The 22,317-nt window shown below is 41.5% G+C and overlaps 1 protein-coding gene across 6 annotated transcripts in view; it reads right to left on the bottom strand.

Annotated features, from left to right (window-relative positions):
• The window catches only part of PABIR2 (PABIR family member 2), a 31,043-nt gene extending 12,827 nt beyond the window's left edge, over positions 1-18,216 (bottom strand). Inside the window, exons 1-10 of one of the 6 annotated variants that reach the window (XM_028133210.2) lie at positions 17,769-18,216; positions 15,540-15,618; positions 11,504-11,560; positions 11,173-11,216; positions 11,034-11,088; positions 10,391-10,492; positions 9,023-9,105; positions 7,426-7,490; positions 5,699-5,743; positions 3,569-3,685 (exon numbers count right to left, since the gene is read on the bottom strand). In XM_028133210.2, coding sequence (XP_027989011.2) covers positions 3,585-3,685; positions 5,699-5,743; positions 7,426-7,490; positions 9,023-9,105; positions 10,391-10,492; positions 11,034-11,088; positions 11,173-11,216; positions 11,504-11,560; positions 15,540-15,618; positions 17,769-17,866 — 729 coding nt within the window. In that variant the 5' untranslated portion in view covers positions 17,867-18,216 and the 3' untranslated portion in view covers positions 3,569-3,584. Of the gene's footprint in view, positions 1-3,568; positions 3,686-5,698; positions 5,744-7,425; positions 7,491-9,022; positions 9,106-10,390; positions 10,493-11,033; positions 11,089-11,172; positions 11,217-11,503; positions 11,561-15,527; positions 15,619-17,768 lie in introns of those variants that run through there. The other 5 variants (XM_028133216.2, XM_008156944.3, XM_008156942.3 and 2 more) reach the window with 5 other exon arrangements.
• Between the last annotated feature and the right edge of the window lie 4,101 nt (positions 18,217-22,317).

The following is a 22,317-nucleotide window of genomic DNA, read 5'->3' as shown; positions in this document are numbered from 1 at the left end:
CCTATGCCGCCATCTTGGTCCTCCAGAAGATTCTTAAGTAACCTTATAAATGTGGTTCTGAACACTGTGTCATCCTTTAGTTTACTTTCCTTCATCCCTTCTATTCGTGACCTGCTTCGGTGTCTTCACCTTTTGGCTGCCTCCCTATAGCTCAGCTTCCCCAATCTCCTTAGGTGGTCGCTCTTGATACCCCCCTTTGTGGGCTGAGTGCAAAGTCTTGGTATTGTTAAGCCTTGATTGCTGTTGGTACACTGGGAGGATTTGACCTCCAGTCCAATTGGCTGTGAGGATCAGCTGTGTCTTTGCTGAGAGACAGCCTTATTCAACTAGACTTGCAAAATTGTAAAAGCCTCTGTGCTCAGCTTGGATTGGGCAGAGTTTCAGGGTGGAGCCTACAGCCTTGGCTTCCTGTCAGCCCCACCCTATGAGGTTCCTGTGTCTCAGTGTCCCTCTGTACTCCCTGCAAACACCTCTGAGAGAAAAACGCCCTGGAGTTTCGCCCGCTGCCAAACAGTCTAGTCTCTCCCCCAATGAATCTGGATTCCCAGATTCTCGCACAGAACTGGGTTTCAGTGTAGTCGGAACTGGGGTTCAGCGCAGTCTGGCACCTTTGTCTCCTTCCCACCAGGGCAATTCAGTGGCACAGTCAACAGACCATCCTCTGCGAGCATTCCCATGCGCGCCTCCGGTGCTCTGTCTTTCGCCGCTTCTCTGCATTTCCGCTTTACAGCCCAGATTCCCCCAGTATGAGCCTGGCTTCCCAGGGTCTTGCCTGGAACTGGGGTTCAGTGCAGTCGGAACTGGGGTTCAGCACGGTCTGGATCTTTTGTCTCCTTCCCGCTAGGGCAATTCAGCGGCACAGGCAACAGTCCGTCCTCTGCGCGCATTCATGTGCGCACCTCCGGAGCTCTGCCTTTCGCCGCTCCTCTGTGTTTCCTCCCCACAGCCCAGATTCCCCCAGCATGAGCCTGGCTTCCCAGGGTTTCGCCCGGAACTGGGGTTCAGTGCAGTCGGAACTGGGGTTCAGCACAATCTGGAGCTTTTATCTCTTTCCTGCTAGAGAACGCCGGCCAGGCAGTCAGCCGCCCCTTTCTCTCTGGCTCCATCCTCCCCGCACGCGCGTGTGCTCGTGTCTCCGCCCGTGTCTCCATACCTCAGGCTTTTACGGCTCCTCTGATTTTCCTTGTGGTTTTCTCTTTCCTTCTAGTGTGGGCATTTCAGTCAGCCAGCTTTCCTGTGGTTCTCGATGATGTCCGTTTTCACTTTTTTTTTTTAAATTTCTTTATTGATTACGGTGTCACATATTTGTCCTCATCCCCCCATTCCCATCCCACACCCCTCCCCACGGATGCCCAAACCCCCTGTTGATCTTAACCATTGGTTAGGCTCGTATGCATGCACACAAGTCCTTTGGTTGATCTCTCCCTCCTCTCCCCACCCTCCCCTACCCTCCCTCTGAGGCCTGATAGTCCAATCGATGCCTCCTTGTTTCTGGTTCTGTTCTTGTTCCTCAGTCTATGTTGTTCATCATTTCCCCTAGATGAGCGAGATCATGTGTCACTAGAGATATACTTATAAGAACTGAATGTGAGACGAGCAATAATAGTTATGCTGACAGGCAAATGAATCAGTCTGTAGTGAGTTTCTTTCTGGACCAACAGTTCTTTTGAGACCCAATTTCAATGTCCACCAGTTCCTTATGTGTACATGTCGGCACTGACTTTTCAGCTCTGGATGGTGGACAATGGCGTAATGCAGGTCCGACTCTCTCTGGTTTGGTCTCGGCCGGACCCAGAGGCACGTCTTCACCCAGACTCAGGGGCCCGTGGCCTCACCCGGACCCAGGTGCGCGCGGCCTCACCCGGACCTGGGACCCAGCTTCACCCGGATCCAGGGGCACACAGCCTCACCCGGACCTGGGACCCAGCTTCACCCGGATCCAGGGGCACACGGCCTCACCTGGACCTGGGATCCAGCTTCACCCGGACCCAGGGGTGCGTGGCCTCACCCGGACCCAGGGGCGCGCGGCCTCACCCGGACCCGGGACCCAGCCTCACCCGGATCCAGGGGTACACGGCCTCACCCGGACCTGGGATCCAGCTTCACCCGGACCCAGGGGCGCGTGGCCTCACCCAGACCCAGGGGTGCGTGGCCTCTCCCAGACCCAGGGGCACATGGCCTCACCCGGACCTGGGATCCAGCTTCACCCGGACCCAGGGGCGCATGGCCTCACCCGGACCCAGGGGTGCGTGGCCTCTCCCAGACCCAGGGGCGCGTGGCCTCTCCCAGACCCAGGGGCACACGGCCTCACCCGGACCCAGGTGCGCGCGGCCTCACCTGGACCTGGGACCCAGCCTCACCCTTATCCAGGGGCACACGGCCTCACCTGGATGGACCCGGGTTCCAGCTTCACCCAGACCCAGGGGCGCGTGGCCTCACCCGGACCCAGGGGCGCGTGGCCTCTCCCAGACCCAGGGTCTCCGTTTTTACTTTTAGTTGTATTTTTGAAATTGTTGTGCCAGGCTGTAGGTCAGGTCTTTAACCTATGTCGCCATCTTGGTTTCTCAAGATCGTTTTTCTTGAAATATTAAGGTTTATTGCATGTAACATTATTATATTTAAAATTGTTTTTCTTGAAATAAAAAAAACTGAGGGGAAAAATAAGATCCTCAGACATAAAACTTAGGAAAGAGAAAGTTCTGAAAGGCAGTACACAATCATGTCTAGAACATGGATGTTCAGTGAGTTGATTCAAATGTACTTAAAACTTTCAAATTATCCCAGCCGGTGTTCCTCAGTGGTTGAGCATTGACCTATGAACTAAGAGGTCATGGTTCCATTCCCGGTCAGGGCAAATGCCTGGGGTTTCAGGCTTGGTCCCCAGTGAGGGGGGCATGCAGGAGGCAGCCAATCAATGATTCTCTCTCATCATTGATGTTTCTATCTCTCTCCCTTCCTCTCTAAAATCAATAAAGATATATTTTTAAAAGGATATAATACAAAATGCAGACAGACCAGCTATAATCAGTGTGCCATTACCAAGCAATCCAGAAACTCTCACACCGTCCAGCTATTGACACTACCACACCATTAGCATCTACTGAGAGAGGCTGACTTAACAGGAGCTAGGAATAAAGGTGGAGGTGCCAAAAGATACACACTTCCAAAAAGGTACTCATGACTTTCAAATGATCTGCTTTTCCACATTATCTACACCTCTGAGAGATTTCCCCTCTATGGAGCATGGATAAAAAGCTGAATATATGCCCTAGTTGCTTTGGCTCAGTGGACAGAGTGTTGGCCTTTGGACTGAAGGGTCCCAAGTTCAATTCTAGTCAAGGGCACATACCTGGGTTGCAGGCTTGATCTCCGGTAGGTAGGGGATGTGCAGGAGGCAGCCGATCAATGATTTTCTCTCATCATTGATATGTTTCTATCTCTCTCTCCCTCTCCCTTCTTCTCTAAAATCAATAAAAATATATTTTTTAAAAAGCGGAATATATTTTAAATGATCCCAATATATTTTTGATATGACTCTTTAAATAGATCATATCTTAACATCCTTTTGATTTTATTTCATTTTTTTACCATGAACTGAGATCAGACAAGTGTGCATTTTCCGGAGGCAGCATATTGGTAGTGCCTTGGAAGAGCCTCTTAGGCTGGCTTTCGGACTCCATTTCACCTAAAACAAAAAGAGAGAATAGTACTGTAAAACAATTTTACAGGCTTAGTGCTAAAATAGGATGATCTCTGATTAACCAAAGCTTAGCATACTTCTTGAAGCTGTTACTTGAAAGATATTTTCCATGTGTTTAACTAGAAGAAATATACTTCCACATAACCTCAACCAACAAGTTAACAGACCTAAAGAAAACTCATTTATTATATGTATCATGCTACTAATATAGTCATGTTATTTAATAGTAGAGTCGGACACTGATTGCGTCAGGCAAAATGAATCAAGGCTAACCACAGCAGAAATAAAGTATCTCCAAATAGGTGAAACTCACAGCAAATAATAATTTATGCTAGATGATTAGTAAGGATTTGATATGTTTTAATATCAGAACATTTCCTGATTTGAATTCAAATGGGTTAAAAAGTATTCAGTCTTCCCCTGGCCAGTGTGGCTCACTTGGTTTGATTCCTGGTCAGAGCACATGCCTGGGTTGTGGGTTCAGTCCCCGGTCAGGGTTCATGAGAGTTGGCCGATTGATGTTTCTCTCTCATATCGATATTTCTCTCTCTCCCTTCCTCTCTCTGAAATATCAATTTAAAAAAAAAGTATTCAATCTGATAAAGAGTGTATAAATCAAAGGTTGCTTTAACCTACTTAGTGAAAATGAAGGTAAAAATACAGTCACAGGCTGCATAATGATGTTTTGGTCAATGATGGCCTGCATGTGAGATGGTGGTCCCATAAGATTATAATGGAGCCATCATAAGGTCATAGCACAACACATTCCTCACGTGTTTGTGGTGATGTTGGTATAAACAAACCTACTGCACTTCTAGTCATAAAAGTACAGCACATAAAATTATGTACCATACATAATACTTGACAATGATAATAAACAATTATGTTACTGGCTTATGTATTTACTATACAATACTTGTTATTATTTTAGAGTGTATTCTTTGTATTTATAAAAAAAAAGTTTGCTGGCACACTCTCCCTCCCCAAACCACGCCCATGACTTTCCCTTTACTCTCTTTTTCTCTTTGGCATGCATCTCCTACACTCTAAGGAACCCTACAAGACTTGCAACCAGGCGAGCAATGAACAGCAGCAGCTTGTCCCAGGCTAACCCCCAGAACCTATCTCCAAGACCCCCTTTTCTGACTTTCTAGAGAGCCAAATCAGCCATGTTTAGGCTCTCCTGTTATTTCTTCTATCCTAAGCCCTTCCTTCTATCAGTGTTCCAGCTTTAATAAACATACTCTCAATAATTTTTTAAAAGTTTGCTGTAAGCCCTAACCGGTTTGGCTCAGTGGATAGAGCGTCGGCCTGCGGACTCAAGGGTCCCAGGTTCGATTCCGGTCAAGGGCATGTACCTTGGTTGCGGGCACATTCCCAGGGGGGAGTGTGCAGGAGGCAGCTGATCAATGTTTCTCTCTCATCAATGTTTCTAACTCCCTATCCCTCTCCCTTCCTTTCTGTAAAAAAAATCAATAAAATAAATATTTTTTTAAAAGTTGGCTGTAAAACAGTATGTCATGTTACACTGGTAAACATCTCACATTTGCCCTGTGTCTTGATTGCATAATTTTCTCTTGTCCTTGATTTGATCTCATGCTGTTTTGTAGAGTAGCATGCAGTACAGACTTGTACACTAGGAGCAATAGGCTGTACCATATGGCCTAGAAGTGTATGTAAGTGCACTCTATAATATTTATACAATGATGGAATCAACTGATGACAAATTCTCAGAACATATCTCCACTGTTAAGGGATACAGGACTGTATAAGTTTGAAAGCACATCTATAAGTAAAAGCAATTATTAACCAATTCACAAAATTTGTATTATACTGGCTATCTTAATCCTATAGATTTTCTCAGAACTGGTAATAGAAAAACTTTGCATCAAAGGAACAGTGCTTAACATTTTGCCACCAGGAGTGCAAACACTAAACCCTAAATTAGACAGAAAAAGCCCTTTTCCAAATAAGTTATGAAATAAAACATGCAAATACCTTGGTTTTGAAGTTCTTTATCTGGAAATGGAAGCTCCATTTGAGCTTTAAATGGAATATTAAAGAAACTTTAAGTCATTGGCCTATCTATACTCCAGTAGGAAAATTAATAACTGTGAACTTAAACCCTTACAAGATTCTTATGAGGAAAAAAGATCAAGCAAAAACAAATACAACATTCAATTTTTTCCCATTTATCAATTAATTTACATTATCTTTCCTCTGGAGCTATTCTGAATATGACTAAAATTGAAGAAAGGTTGTATTTTTATTTATTTTTCCATTCTTTAATATGCAGTTGTCGTGCTTTTTTTGTTTTGTTTTTTATCTTTTTATTTATTTTTTTAAAATATATTTTATTGAGTCTTTACAGAGAGGAAGGGAGAGAGATAGAGAGCCAGAAACATCAGTGAGAGAGAAACATCGATCAGCTGCCTCCTGCACACCCCCGACTGGGGATGTGCCCGCAACCAAGGTACATGCCCTTGACCGGAATCGAACCCGGGACCCTTCAGTCCGCAGGCTGACGCTCTATCCACTGAGCCAAACCGGCTTCGGCTGTTTTGTTTTTTTTAATATGCAGTTTTTAAAAGCTGCCTCCTGGCTTTCAACACCTCATTAGCAAAACACGTTTTAGCAAAGAATTCCTCCATCTGCTGGTATATGTTGGAATAGCTTTGAAATTAAATAACCAATTCCACCAATTTCCTGCAACAAATTTAAAATTAATGACAACAACAATAATAGCTTTACTTTCCCTATGCTAATTTCATGTAATAGCTCTTGGGAAGCTTCTTAGGATTATAAATAATTCCTTAAAGAATTAAGAAAAAAATATTGGTTTATAAAATAAAATTTATTCACTAATACAAATATTGTCAGTGTATCAGGATCTATTCTCCAGAACATACCATCTTTAATTTTATGTTGTCTGAAATGCAGCATTTTTTGAATCTGTGTATGAGGCTATCACTGGAAAATTTTCACCGAAACCAGCAAGTATCTGTTTACCTACCATGAGGAGAGTTGATTTGTTTACTGGCCCTGAAGCTGATCTGCACAAAGAAACCACTTACTGAATTGCTTTTTAAAATTATTGCTAAAACTCTTGTTTAAAATGACATCCAACACTTGCAATCATGTGGTCATATCGCCAGGAATAATGACTAAAACTGTGTTAAATTTCTTTGCCTCTTTTTAATAGACTCCATCAGGTGCCCATAAGCTTCTAAAACTAGCATTGAGTAAGATCATTTTAGTTTAGTGCTTTGTGATTCAAAATAAGGTAATTAAGAGAGCACCCCAATTACAGCAAAAATCCTATAGACTTGAATATGAGGCAATTCTCTCTGCCAAGGTGTAATTTGGTGGTGGCTTATATTTGAGAATACAGCTTGTTTATAGACCTATTTACTATGACATAAGCATATATTTCTGCAACATATCAATTTGCATCTCTTTTATATTCAGATCACCGAGAGGCAAAATTTTGGAATATATATTGATAATATGAATATATGAATAAGACTCAGTTATGAAGTATAAAAAAAGATGCGCAGTATCAAATAACTAATTTACAAAATATAGAATTAGTAAAGCATACATGAGAAAGAGTAATGCATGTTTCTTTAGGATAAAGGAGTCCTGTCTTGAAACTAATTTCAGACAGAAATTATAATTTGTAATTCAAGTTTGACTAGGTTTAATATCAGAAATGTGATGCTTACCTTTTCTTTTAAGAGGACCAAGAGCACTGGGTCGAATGCATTTGACTGGGCTCTGACTCCTCCTGCTTCAAAGAACAAACACGATGATGTGCTAAGATGCAAGAACCATTTCAACCCACCAAATAAGTCAATAAAATTAGTATTCATATAGGAAGAAATATAAAATGCCTGTGTTCTAGGTTGAGTAAATGAAATGCTAATATATGATCTGACCTGGCATATGACAATCTGGAATAACATGGTGTTTTAAGCTATATTTTAATCGTTCTATAACACCAAATACCCACAGCAGTTTCTTTAAAAATATAATAAACTTTATCAAAAAGTTATTTGTGTCCAGCCGGCGTGGCTCAGGAGGTCAGTTTGATTTCAGGTCAGGGCATATGCTCGGGATGTGGGCTCGATCCCAGTGTGGGGCATGCAAGAAGCAGTTAATCAATGATTCTCTTCATTGATGTTTCTCTCTCTCCCTCTTCCTTCCTCTCTGAAATAAATCAAAATATACATTTAAAAAAAGTTATTGGGGCCCTGGCCAGGTGGCTCAGTTAGTTGGAGGGTCAGCTTGATTCCAAGTCAGGGCATATGCCCGGGATGTGGGCTTGATCCCGTGTGGGGTATGCAGAAGGCAGCTGATCAATGATTCTCATCATTGATGTTTTTCTCTCTTCCCCTCTCTGAAATCAATAAAAATATTTTTAAAAATATATCCTCTGGTGAGGATTTTTTTAAAAGCTGCCTTGTTGGTGTTACTCAATGGCTAGAGCATCGGCCCATGCCCCAAAGGGTTTCAGGTTCAATTCCAGGTCAAGGGCACATACCTGGGTTGCAGATCAGATCCCAGGCTCCAGTTGGGTATATGTGGGAGGCAACCAATTAATGTGTCTTTCTTTTTTAAAATATATTTTTATTGATTTCAGAGAAGAAGAGAGAGGGCGAGAGATAGAAACATCAATGATGAGAGAGAATCATTGATAGGCTGCACCCTGTATGCCCCTTACTGGGGATTGAGCCCACAACCTGGGCATGTGCCCTGACTGGGGAATTGAACCAAGACCTCCTGTTTCATAGGTCAACCAACCACTTAGCCACACCAACCAGGCCCATGTACCTTTTTCAAATCTCTCTCTCTCTCTCTCTCTCTCTCTCTCTCTCTCTCTCTCTCTGCCTAACCCTATCCCTATCTTAATTTCTATATTTCTATCTCCTCCCCTAACCTTGCCTCTCCCTTCCACTCTCTCTAAGAATCAATGGAAAAAAATAGCCCTGGGTGAGGAATAACAAAAAAAAACAAACAAAAAATGTTATTTGGATTTGACTGCTCTATAATCTTAAACTTTTTCCTTATAAAGACATATCATCAAGCACGCACATGTATGTCCTCTGAATATAAATTGGCATTAAGTCTCAAAAAATGCATGTGGTAAAATGTTAATAGTAGAATATAGGTAATAGGTACATGGATGTTCACTGCGCAATTCTTTCAATTTTGCTTTGTTTAAAAATTTCCATAATAAAATGTCAGGAGGGGGCAAGTTCTTCAGAGAAACAATTTCAATAAGTAGCATTTCACTCACATATAAAAAGCAGGTTTACCTACCTGGATAAGTGTCTTGGACTAGGATTGGGACTTGGTGGTAGCCCACTGCTGTTCAACATTTGTAAGGATGGTGAAAAACATTGCTAGAAAAACATATTTAATATTAAAATAGTTAGTTCTAATGCTCGTTTTCAAAAGATTCTTCTCAAAATGACAGAAACAATATCCTTCGAACTGTTTAGTTGTCTATGTACTTCTCTCATATATGAATGAGAATATATATGAATATATTATTTTTCCCAAATTACTATCACAGGTTTTGATTTTCCTTCCAGTCATTGGATTCTATAAAAGTGAAGCAATTTTTAAAAAAATATATTTTTATTGATTTCAGAAAGGAAGGGAGAGGGAGAGAGAGATAGAAACATTAATAATGAGAGAGAATCACTGATCAGCTGCCTCCTGCACGCTCCCTACTGGGGCTCAAGTCCGAAACCCAGGCATGTGCCCTTGACCAGAATCGAACCTGGGACCCTTCAGTCCGAAGGCCAATGCTCTATCCACTGAGCCAAACCGGCTAGGGCTAAAAGTTAAGCAATATGATATCTCTCTATCTCTGTCACATGTCTCTATGCCTCCATCTGTTTCTGTCATTCTCCCCCTTATGTCTCTGTTCCTCTTGTCTCTGTCTTCCTATCTTTATATATGCCTCTCTCCCCCAGGGCTCAATCTTGCCCTCTGTGCCCCTGTCTCCCCCTTTCTCTCTGATTATCTCTTCTGTTGTGTTTTCATCCAATCTCTGTCTCTCTCCAAGTCTTCATCTCCCTCTCTGTGTCTCTATCTCTTGGCCCCCATGTCTCCTCATTGGTCTTCCTGCACACCTCTCCCTACCAGACTGCTCAGGCTCCAGGGCCTAGATGGAAAGACTTTACACCACAGTGTCTACAAGCACAGGATCATGGCTTCTTCTGGGACTTCTCATCACTCCCAGACCCTGGGCCTGCCTGCCCAGCAGACGTCAATTATCTGCCCAGCCTGCTGGGAATTCCCACTCATCCCTATGGGGTTCTAAGGAACCAGGTATTGGAACAAACTCCTCCCTGGTACAGGTCTGTAACTCATCTTCTTCCTAGAGCAAAGACTCCAGTTGGGCCGAGATTGTTGGGCACACTGCTCCCCAGGGAAAGCACTAAGGAGGTGACCCCTGAGGGATGGGCACTGACCACAGCCATATCCAGGATGAGGGAGAGGAGGTTGAGGTTCAGGGGAGCCAGGAGAGGTTAGGGGCTGCCACCACCTGGGTCCTGGCAGCAGAAAGAAATAAAAAGTGAGGTGGTGTGTGTGTGTGTGTGTGTGTGTGTGTGTGTGTGTGTTTTAGAGAGTAAACAGCTCAGTGTGTGAGAGTTAATATATTGTCCATGAGCCTACCTTTCCAAGTCCTCTGGTGGGTGATGGTGCTGGAGAAACTGGAGTGAAGTCAATCCTTTTAGGAGAATATAATTTCTCTGGCTTGTCAAAATCACTATCACTCTGTAAATATAAAGTGTTATTTCCTCATAATACACAATTCAGCACATCACAGCTCTTCGTTACTACTTAAACATGCCTATATTTTTTTTTATTTATTTTATTTTATTTTTTAAATATTTTATTGATTTTTTACAGAGAGGAAGGGAGAGGGATGGAGAATTAGAAACATCGATGAGAGAGAAACATCGATCAGCTGCCTCCTGCACACCCCCTACTAGGGATGTGCCGACAACCAAGGTACATGCCCTTGACTGGAATCGAACCCGGGACCCTTGAGTCCGCAGGCCGACGCTCTATCCACTGAGCCAAACCGGCCAGGGCAACATGCCTATATTTTTAGAGTACAAATATATATACTCTAAAAAGTTGCAATATAATATTCTGGTAGAAAAGCAGAGATCAAAAAACAAAAAAAAAGAAAAAAAAAGAAAAGCAGAGATCAAAAATTAATATGAGTATATGAAAAAAAATTAATAAAGCTAATGAACAATACAAAGGTTTCTGTAAATTAAAAACACACAAGCAAATGTGAAAACTTTACCAGGCTCAAGCTCTCATCCCATGACTGGCTTATCTGCATGGCCGCTTGCACTTCCCTAAAAGAAACAAAAATGAAAGGCCATCAGTGCTCAGAAACAAGACGTGCACAAGGCTGTGTCCTATTCTTGTGAAGCACTAACCTTTCATGGGCAGTTTCTCTGTTCATGATATCCGTGCCTTCCTCCTGCAAAGACAAACATGTGCTGAAAACATAATATTTATCCACCCAGTTCTTTATTGCAAAGAAAAAAGACTTTTCTACCTTATTTGACATAATCACAGTATAGCAGAAATAACATTCTAAGACTGTCACTCACACCACATCTGTATCTTATCTGAACCCGAAGGAGATTTTTAATCTGTCTACAACAAAGCAGTCACAGCTTACTGCATTTTTGATATCTAAATCTTCAAAATGAAAATAAAATCAATTCAGAAAATTGTAGATCTGCACTAGAAAGTAAAATTTACCTTTTTGATTTGATGCAGTCTGCTACTAGAAATCCCATTAGATGATGATGACAGCAACTGGAAAGAAAAGTAAACATTTACTATTTTCTGAATCACAAAGCAGCAATCTGCTGTCAGTACCAGTGTACGACCTCTTCCTAGATAATTTTTCATATTCTTCTTAGAAATCTAGCTCTTTAAATTACTGAACATTAATGCACTAGAGGCAGTACATTCAGTCTTTAGAAAGTACACCAGGTGTCCAACCTCAAGGCACCATCTGTCGCTAGACAGGCACTTACTTTAATGCTTTTCCCAAATGAATGCAGAGCTGTGTACATTTATATATACAAAAAAAAAAAAAAAGACTCCAGGCCTTGGAAATATCCATTACCCTACTAATGTAAAATAAAGAACTATATAAGAAGGGAAAGAAAAAAACTGATTTTATTCATTTTTATTAGCACTTTGCCAATGGACAAAGACAAACTAAGAAGCCAAGTATGATATTGTGACTATGATTTAAGTTTATCAAAAACACTTTAAAACTTCAAGATTTTGTTTTCATGACCTAAATCAAATCTAAAATTTGATCACTAATGCTATCACCACAAACCTTAGTAGTTAAGAAAAATCAATGTGGAAGGCAAAGTAAATTTTTAAAATAGCTGCTGCTTTCCCTTAGATCACCATTTTTTTAATAACACAGATGGAATGTTTTGTGGGGGGCAAATTATGTTCCTTCAAAATAATCACAATCTGATTACAAAATGTAAGATAAAATTCATATAAGTGGACCTTAGGGTTCTAATAGCCATAATATAAATAACTACTATTTATCCCCTAGTGAAATGCAAATGAAATTATAATACTATATAAAAGTAAATAAGACAATTATCCTGTTACAAAAGGCCCTATCCTATTAAAACTTTTTTTTAATACTAACGTAGTGAGGATTATAAAATGGTAATAAACTGCCTTAAGCAAAAGGTAATTCAGGTAAATTTTTTATGCCCAGCCAGCATTGCTCAGTGGTTGAGCATCAACCTATGAACCAGGAGGTCACGGTTTGATTCTTGGTCAGGGCACATGCCTGGGTTGTGGGCTCAATCCCCAGTGTGGGGCGTGCCGGAGGCAGCCTATCAATAATTCTCTCTCATCATGTTTCTCTCTCTCCCTCTCCCTTCCTCTCTAAAATCAATTAAAATAAATAAATAAAGTTATCCACTAAAATATGATTTTACCTCAAAATATATCTCTTCATTACCTACCCCTTTCTTTTAACTTTTTCCTCTTCTAGGCTTTGAAAAGAAAACAAAAACTTTACCAGTACAATTCTTTTAAAAAGTACTTTTGCCATTATGAAAGCAATAAATGTTTACTGGTGAACTCTTAATAAGGTCATTTGAAAAACATTAAGCTACTAGGCAAGTAAATGAGACAAGAAAGACTCTAACAGGATAATATAAAGGAGAGCATGAATGTGTCCATCAGACAACAAAAGAAACCCCAAAGGCAGTGAAATAATCAGGACAGACAAAAATGAGGGTTACCAAGCCTGATTGTGAAGAAAGTCAGAAATTTAGATGATGAATTTATATGATGTACAATTTGTAAATTTAACACAGAACTTAGTAGACTTGAAAGAGGGGCAAAGGAGCAAAGCCATGTCTAGTCCCAGAAATAAGAGTGAAGTATAAGCTGAGAAAAAAAGCCAAGAACTTCAAGGAGGTACTGGTTAATGATGTTAAGTCAAGCAAAGAGCTCAAGTGGGATAAGAGGCCCCTGACTTTGGCAATAAGTGGGCGTTGATGACTTTTTCAAGAACAGATATTTTATGGAGTTGTGGTAGGAATGATGAGATTACAAACTGACCCAATAGTTAACAAGAAATTAGGAGACAAGGAATTAGAGGCAGTGGAGTGTAGATTAAGCTTTGAAAAGCTCCCAGAGGAGAAGAAGAAAAAGGGAAGGAGAAAATAGATAACAGTTTGTTTTTCAGATATTAGAGGTGTGAGTCGGGAGAAGGTGGAAGAAAAGGGCCAGTGAGGAAGAGACTGAAGACACAAGACAGAGAGAAGATGACAGACCAAGCACAGTGACAGGAGAGTCATAAAATATACGAACCATTAGGAGAAAACACCGCATGTGAAGGTAAAGACGTTTTAAGGAGAAGAAAGCTGACATGAATACAAGATAGGTGTCTGCCTTCTCTGTGAAGTGAAAAGCATCATCTGCTGAAAGTGAAAGGTGGTGAGATAGGAAGCTTGTAGTTCTAAAAAAAAGATTTAGAATATTGCTTTGGAAAAAGAGCACCTTGAACCCAACATGCCCAGAAAGAATTTATCTTCTGTTCCTTCAAATGACCAATTCCACTCAATTTTCCTAAGGTAATACTTTCCCCTTGGTCATCAAGAAATAAAATTGCAGTGACTTGTGAGTCCGCCTTTATATCTAATCAGTTGTCAATCATGAAGATCTATCCAGGCTGGTGTGGCTCCATGGTTGAGCATCGACCCATGAACCAGTGCAGCCAGAGCCTAGGGTGGGTATTTGTCAGGGAACAGTGAGAACTGAGCCTAGATAGAGCTGATAAGAATCTTTATATCTTAGAAAAGAGAAAAGTGAAGTGTAGAGAGGCACATTCATTTTCCCTTCTTTGCTATGCTATTGATACAGGAACATTTTTCATATATACAGCAAAAATAAGTACTTGTATTTTCCAGTATCCTTGGGGAAGGTGGTGAGGAGAATCAAACCTCCAGATAGCTAACATTTTCCCCTTTAAGTATTTTTAGCACTTCATATGGAAATCTTCCTTAAAAGTGTGATATTTTCCCCCTTGTTAAACAGATTATACCAAGCAGAATGGCACAGGAAGATCTCTATTCTAATCCCAGCTCTGCCACTTATTAATTGTGTGATTCTGAGCAAGTCACTTATATCGGCTGAGTCTTAGCTGCTGCCTCTTTTAATTGGGAAAAACATTTTCTACCCTGCCTACTTCACTGGGGTTGCTATGAGATTAAATGTGTGAAAGTACTTTGTAACATGTAAAATGTCATACAAGAGTAGGTATTACTATAATTTAAGAAAAGGTGAAGACCCAGGTATCCTTAAAAACATATTATTTTACGGTTCTATGCCATTAACACTTCAGGATCCATTACCAGGTTCTTAGCTCTTATACTCAGCCATATACTTTTTTTTTTTTTTAAAGAAAACCTCTGTCTGCTTTTTAGTTTTCTCCTCTCTTCCTTTGCTAGCAGCTGTCAGTATACCTTTAACACAAATGTACCTCTTCTGATTTGCTGCTTCTCACACACTACTGGATTGGAAGCTTATTATAATTGTGCATAAATTTTAGATGATTCAGAGGTCAGAAAGGCTCTCCTATAAATAAACTGATGAACATTTGTGCACAGACTATGGAAATCTAGTTCAGCCATTTAGAGGTCTGTTTGCTTACATCTCAGATGTCTTCCAGAGCACTGCAGCTACAGCATAAGTGGGCTCCACATGTGAAGTGCTGCTATATAAAAACCTCATCATAATTTCTCCCAACACAACCAACTAATAAGGTGATCCCCAACAGCTCTACCAATATAGAACAGTCACGATCAGCAACTCTACTGAGAATACAAATACACACATTTTAAAGGGGTCTTTCTTTGGATAAATAGCATTCACCAACAGAAATAAACACTCTGCCACCATTTTTGTGATTTTTGCATCCTAGGACAAACTAAGACCACAGCTCTCAGTTATAATTAGAAATTAATCCTGACTTACCTCACAATCATGATACAAGTAGTGGTACAAAACAAAGAGCAATGTTTAAAAGTACAAAGTTCCACAGCCAAGAAGTATTTCTAACCAGGTCTTCTCTTGTGCATTGAAAGCTGAAATTGGCCACAGCCTTAAGCAGCAAACAAGATAGGTAAGAAAATTTTTCTTTTGTAAATAATTGTGCATAGCACATAATTTTAAGAAAGAACTACATCTGAAAGTGTTTCCTGCAACCAAAACCACTAAGGATACTTACTTCTATACTCACCAGGCTATGACTGCTCATAATCGTTGTACTATTCCACCGAGTTCTAAATGTGTAAGGCTGAAAAACCTGTGAAAGGTGACTAAAAATAAAAATAAAATTATTAATGTCTTCTCATTTAAGATATCCTTCAACTATATTTGATGTCAATTCTGTAATTAACAATGAAATCTTCAGTGGCTCCTCATATCACACAATGAATAAACTCCTCACCGTCCTCTTCAGAGCTTCCTCAGTGGTGTGCTGGTGATTACAGGTTGGCGGAGATACTGATCTCCTAGGGGTGTTGGGGGGCAGCTAGGAGAGGTATGGGGCGGAGCTCCAAACTGGTTGCCTCCAGCTGCTTCTGCTCAGAACTCCCCCCTCCCCCCCCCACTCAAAACCCGTTACCACCAGATTCAAACTAGCAGCCTCATCTGTTTATCCTAGAGGACCTACAATCAGTACTGCTTTCTGTGTGTGCTATGACATGACAAGAATTGAGCCGTGTTCTACAATGTGAGCCCAATCAGCAACTCCCATTATTGCCCTAAACACATGTTCTACTTTTGAACCACACTGTCCAACTAAATAATCATACCTGGAGTTTTGCTCGTGTTGCCCTTTCTGAGTTGAATGCCCTCCTTCCCACTACCATCTGTCAAAATCCTTCCTTTCCTTCAACACTCATTTCAAATGCCATGCCCTCCATGAAGCCTATTTATTCCACAAATCTAATGCAATCTTTCCCTCCTTTGAACTCAAAGAGCATAATGGGAAAGTAGATGCTTCCTCGAACACCATCTTTACCTTTTATAAATGAAAACTATGCATGTGTTTTAAATCCTTGGTGGAGGTGTTTTGGTCATCCTTATACACTATCCTGCAGTGCCCAGCAGAGTGTCATGCCATTGTTAAGAGGCCAAGAAGGATTTCCAGGACTGGTGATATAGATATCACCCAATCCAGCTCTCCTACGTTTTAAGTGAGAAAACAGAGATTCAAAAAGGCTAAGTGACTCATTCATAATCATAGCCAGTCAGGGAGAAAATTGGGACTAGGCCTGGTCTCCTCACTCACTCTTCTGTCATTATGCTACCTTTCAAGTAATTACTTAAATTGTGATTCAAAAAACAGTATGTTATTTCTACAGTAGACTAAATTCAGGTCAACAGGATTACCCTGGTCTCTAGCAAGTGCTTGCCTACTAGATTTTAAAAGACAACCAAAAAAGACCACTTTATTCCTATAGTGGCAAAAATAAATGCAAAACCGAGGACAGCATTAGAGAAGGGTCATTCTATCATCTGTAGTTTCAAAATTTAATAAAAGAAAAAAGTAAACCCATTTTCCCCAAAAAATGAGGATATTATAATCAGTTTGATAAACATTAATCTTTGCCTTCCCTGCACTTGATTAATGTTTTTGGCTAACTCTACTCCTATCTCCTTTTTTTGACTAATTCCATTTCTACAGGGTCTCAAAAATGGCTCTCTTCCTAAGATGAATTGTCTACTTATAAAAGTGAAATGTAATAGGCTCAGGAGGTCTGCCAACCTAACCTTCACTATCACAATATTCTACCTTAAAATAGACCCACTGATGACTTATTCACATGAAAACAAAAGACCCTACCACTAAAATTCAACGGTGGACTCTTTCCATCGTTTTCTAAAACCCGTGTTTTCTCTAACCGAAGCTACATGCTATCCTTCCTTCTTATTCACTGGAATGCATTTCAGGCAGTTTTAGAAACTGAAAACATTATGACAAATCTGAATCACTTAATAGGACATGAACACATGATTTCATTTCAAGTTATTAGATAAACTGTGATTTTTTAAAGTAAACTACTGTTAATACCAGGGTTCCTAAACTAGGCTTAGAAATAGCAGCTCTTAGAGACAGGTGTCAAATTGCAAGTCTGGTTCCAGGGGCTTCAGTCTGACATTCAGTGGTGTAAATTAGGCAGGGCAGGCAACCTGTTAGAAGAGCCAGAAGCTTCTTGTCGTTACTTTTAGAGTGAGCTAACAGAGCCTCAGGTAGAGAGGGCCCCGTTGTTCCCACACAGCCCAGAGTTTGGGGTCAAACTTTCACTCCACCACGGGACCCCACTGTCAAGCACACAAGTCATCACCCCCTCAGTTTGGAGTGCCCCAAGGAGCTCCAACTCTCACTTTAGGGAAGGAAGACTGCTTGCAGGGGCTCCAGGAGCCCCTGAACCCTATATCCATCCTCCCCAACCCTGCTCACCTGAGCCCATGAATCAGGGGAGCGCTGCTGGATCTTCTCAGGGTGCCCCCATTTGATGTGCCATGCTCAAAGTCCAGCTCCATTTTCTCCTGGGCCATGCTGGAGACTTGCAGCCAGGCACAGCGAACAGTGTTCAGCTCCTGGTGCTTAGCTATGGACTCACGGCAGGACTGAGCTGCTGGGGACTGGCAGCTGGGGGCGGGGGCTAAGGGGCGGAGGCTTGGGGGCGGGGGCGGGGGCTAAGGGGCGGAGAAAAGCAGGAGGGAAGGAGGATGAGGATGAGGAGGGATGATATCCAGCGAGGGAAGGAGAATGGAAAGGTTGTAATGGAGGGTGACAGTATAAAGGGAGAAAGAAGAAAGGGGTGGAAGGAGGATGGAAAAGAGAAAACGGGAGGGAAAAGGGCAGATTGAAAACAGTGTAAAAGGCGGAGGAAAGAAGGAATTGAAAGATAGGGGGGAGGAGGGGGGGCAGGGTCGTGGGGAGGGAAGAGGAGCAGGGGGGGAGGAAAAGAAGGACAATGTATGGGGGAGAGAGAAGGAAAGAGGGCAGGGGAGAAGAGTAGGAGGGAGAGGAAACTAGGCAGCAGCGGAACTCATGCTATCTTTTGGCCAAGGACCTCAAGCGGGGGCCAGGCTACAGCCTCTGCAGCTGCCCCGGTGGCGCTATCACCGAGGAGCTGATAGTTGGACAGGACCCAGTCGGGCGGCCTTGGCGGCTCCAGCTCCCCATGCTTAGGGACCGGGTCCAGCCCTCCATGCTCTGGGACCCTGTCCCAGAGGCTCCTCAGCCCTGTTTTCGGTACTTCTCCTCTCCCTACCCCCCTCCCACCTGGAGAACAGGTGGGGGGTTCAGCCCCTCAGCCGCCACCACGGTGCCTCATCTTCCTCTCTTTGTTTCTAATGGCTCGGGGAACCCCTGGGTGCCAAGACCAAAAACTACAACCTGCCTTCTTTTGCTCCTCCCACGCTTCGGAAGCGGGAACCTCCGCGGAGCCAGGTCTTCCGCATTCGGGCACCCATCGGGTCCTGCGCACGCGCCCGGCAACCGCGCCCATGGTCCCACGGGCACAGAGCATGCGTGGGAGCCCCGCCCGCGCAAACCTCCCCCAAAGGGGAGGAGCGTTTCCTGGGGGTCCCCGGCGCTTTCCAAGTTGGTATTGGCCAGGGAAACCTAGCGCCCGATTTTGAATAGAACCAATAACTTAGAGACACCGGAGCATCATCTTTCTGGAAGAGTTTGAGCCGGTATTCAAGGGAAACAGAAACATGCGGGTTCTGCGTTATGTCATCCCAATTTGTGTGCTCTGATTTCTGCGATCTCCGCTCATTTTTTAAACCCTTCTATTTTGTTGGTCTTCGTCAGGAGTGGCCGATTTCGTTTTCAGATGATCTATTTGGATGCACTAGACTAAAGGGAAGTGAAAAAACAAAAGCAATGGTGTAAAAACAATCTTACGAGCGTTCATAGTGAGAAGCACTCATCTCCATTTTACAAGCGCTGTTAACTTCAAAGATATCAGGAAAAGCCCTGAAGAACAAGTAGCAGAAGTGTTTTTACTTTATAGGATTTATGGAGACCCTGGAAATAATTACTTGGCATGTGTGAGACCTGAAATTATTGTATTTTACAAACATCTACACAGCCATTACTGTGCTTGGCACTATTCTAAGAACTTTTGAAATATTAAGTCATTTGTTAACGTAAAAAACAAACAAACATTGAAACCTGTAAAGAATTTTTGTGAGTTTATTTGAGCCAAACTGTCGACATATGCAGGAAAGCAGAACCTCCACGAATTGAGATAATGCTCCGGAGAAATGGCGGGTCTGTATTTATACATTGCCATCAAAGGAGGGACTTAGGTGGGTTACATGAAATCCATTGGTGATAGATTAAGGAGGTGGGATAAAGCAAAGAGGGGAAACCCCTGGGATTGGATAAAAAGTAAAATGATAGACACATAACTTAGGTGGGTGCAGGAACAATTAACATGATAATGAAGGAATTTGTGGCATCTGTCCTGGCACCCAGCACATTTGGTTGTGCCCCAGGGGGTCCAGAAAAAGGGAAGTTACAAGTTATCCAGACATTTCAAGGGTACTAATATGTTATTATAGATGCAAAAAGACAGATAGGCTCAGTTAAGGTAAAGGTTGACCTTGTCAGTGAAGATACCGGCCTAGAACGTAACTGCCCACCATAACTGCTTTTAGTTAAAGTTTAATTTCAGACCATCCTTTGTGGTTACTTTAGGTCTCTGAGTTTGCAAGACTGCCATGCAGGCCTCCCTTGAGCTTGTCAGGTCAGCATGTGGCCCCTTTTGTCCACACATTTAATCCTCACCAATTGAATGACCCTGAGAGAAAGATGATCATTGTATTGTGTTAATCATACATATCTAGAAAGTACAAGAAATTTAATCATTATGAAGTTGGTTTCAAAATTTAGCAAAACTAATTTTACTTGGCCCTTAATTCAGTTGATTCATATTAAACTTGCCAAGCCCAGTCATCATTTTATTCCTCAATGTTTATGTTTTCTACTTGTAGTATGAGAGTTTTTAAAAACTTTTGAAAAGTTTCCTTTAAATTGCCTATATATTTCCTGCTAGATTAGAAATGCAAACTCTGTTTTTGACCAATGTATGTATCTCTTTATCTCATGGTCTTAGCAAACCTCCCACTCCATCTGCTCAAAAAATTATAGTGCATTCTATTGTTCACAATAGCAACTATACAATCATTTGTTGACCACATGCACAGTCCCTAACTCTGAGAAGTCAAACAATTTCGTAGAATCCCTAATTTTCAGGAGCTTAAGAATTAGGAGAAACTCAAGGATATGTAAGGAGATGGATGCTACCTTGGCCATCATTTCCAGATTTTATTCACATCACTCTTGCCTACCTAGCTTCTTTTACTCTTCATGTAAACTTATGGGAGGCTTGGGATGTTTGTAATTTGTGGGCTTGCTCTTGTGAGTTAGCAAGTTGCCATGACAACTGGTGAAATAAAGAGCTAATTATGACATGTTTGTGGGACATCTTTTATAAGGGACAAATGGCAGCAGATGGGGTCATAGAAACAGGAGCAGCATAAGTGTCAAGGTTTGCCTAAACAAACCAGCAATCTGAGATCATGGCATAGTACTATGGAACAGCAAGAGTTAGTTGATCATGAAACATGGCTAAGTTGGTATAATAAAGTGTGGGTGGAAATGGGAAGTAGTAAAAATAAGTTCTTTAAATGTTGTGTTTGCCACTATAGTATACAGAATTCTTTGTTTTTGTAATACTTGTTCCTTTTGACATTCCAACTTGTGTATGTATTGAATCCCGGCTATATCTTTAGAGGTTTTGGGTCCTTGACATGTAGCTGCACTTTAGTTAAAGAGAATGTCTCCTGTTTGTAATAGGTGGAAACTTATCTCCATCTCATGTACTACCCCCCTTTTAAAAACAGTCTCTTAGTTGCTCTTTCCTTGTTTTATTACACCTATTATCTTAATGTTATGGTATTTAGAATTTTTTAAATTAGATATCTATTATGCTTAGGCATGAAGAAATTTTGTCTATTCATTCAAAATATATCCACTAAAAATTCTTACCTGCCAAGAATATTAACAAACTCTTTAAAAACTATAATGAGCAGTAGAGTGGAGGTAAGATATTGTATTGTTCTCTGGTGTACTCCATATTTTCCTGCTATTTAGTTTGTTTTTGAATCTCTGTTCTGTATTTAACTACTGCCTCCTGCATACACCGACTTTACGCACATCTAGCTGCCATTTTTCATAAACTTTACAAGTGTCTTGGGAACTGACATTGGCTTTCAGGAGATCTTGGTACTAGCTGAGATTCTACTGCTACCTAATTATGTGACATGAATCGCTCTGGAATTGTATCAACTGTAAAATAGAAATGATTTACCTACCTTACAAGATAACTGTGAAAGAGATTATTTAAACCTGCATTTATTAATGAAATAATTTAATAAGTAGTCATCAAGTGCTTATGAGTACAAAAACAGTAGCCAGAGAAATATCCAGAGGCATCTCGTTTTCACTTTAAGGGGTGAGGAAACTTTTTTCTGCCAAGGGCCATTTGGATATTTATAACATCATTCATGAGCCATACAAAATTATCAACTTAAAAATTAGCCTGCTATATTTGGTCAAACATTTAATTAACTCACCCCTTATGCCTTGGCAGGGCCAGACCAAATGATTTCTTGGTCCTTATACAGCCCATGGGCCGGCCGGACAATCCCCACCCTTGACTTAAATAGGACAGAAGAATCTGGACTTTGCCCCTTATTAGTTGTAATTTTAGTAACCCCTCTGGACTTCGGTTTCCTCCTTTGAAAAATGGCTATTGTGATGGTACCTACCTCAGAGTTATTGTAAGCCTTAAATGCAATCACATACTTAAAGTGCTTAGGACAGATAGTACCTGGGACAGAGTAAGTGCTCAAAAAATGGTCACTATTGTTAACATGTCTTACATCAGGAATGATGACTCCAAATCACCCTCATGTCTGGGATTTAG

This window comes from Eptesicus fuscus, chromosome 1 (genome assembly GCF_027574615.1).
Source record: "Eptesicus fuscus isolate TK198812 chromosome 1, DD_ASM_mEF_20220401, whole genome shotgun sequence".
Lineage (NCBI taxonomy): Eukaryota > Metazoa > Chordata > Mammalia > Chiroptera > Vespertilionidae > Eptesicus > Eptesicus fuscus.
This window is presented reverse-complemented; position numbering and strand designations above follow the sequence as displayed.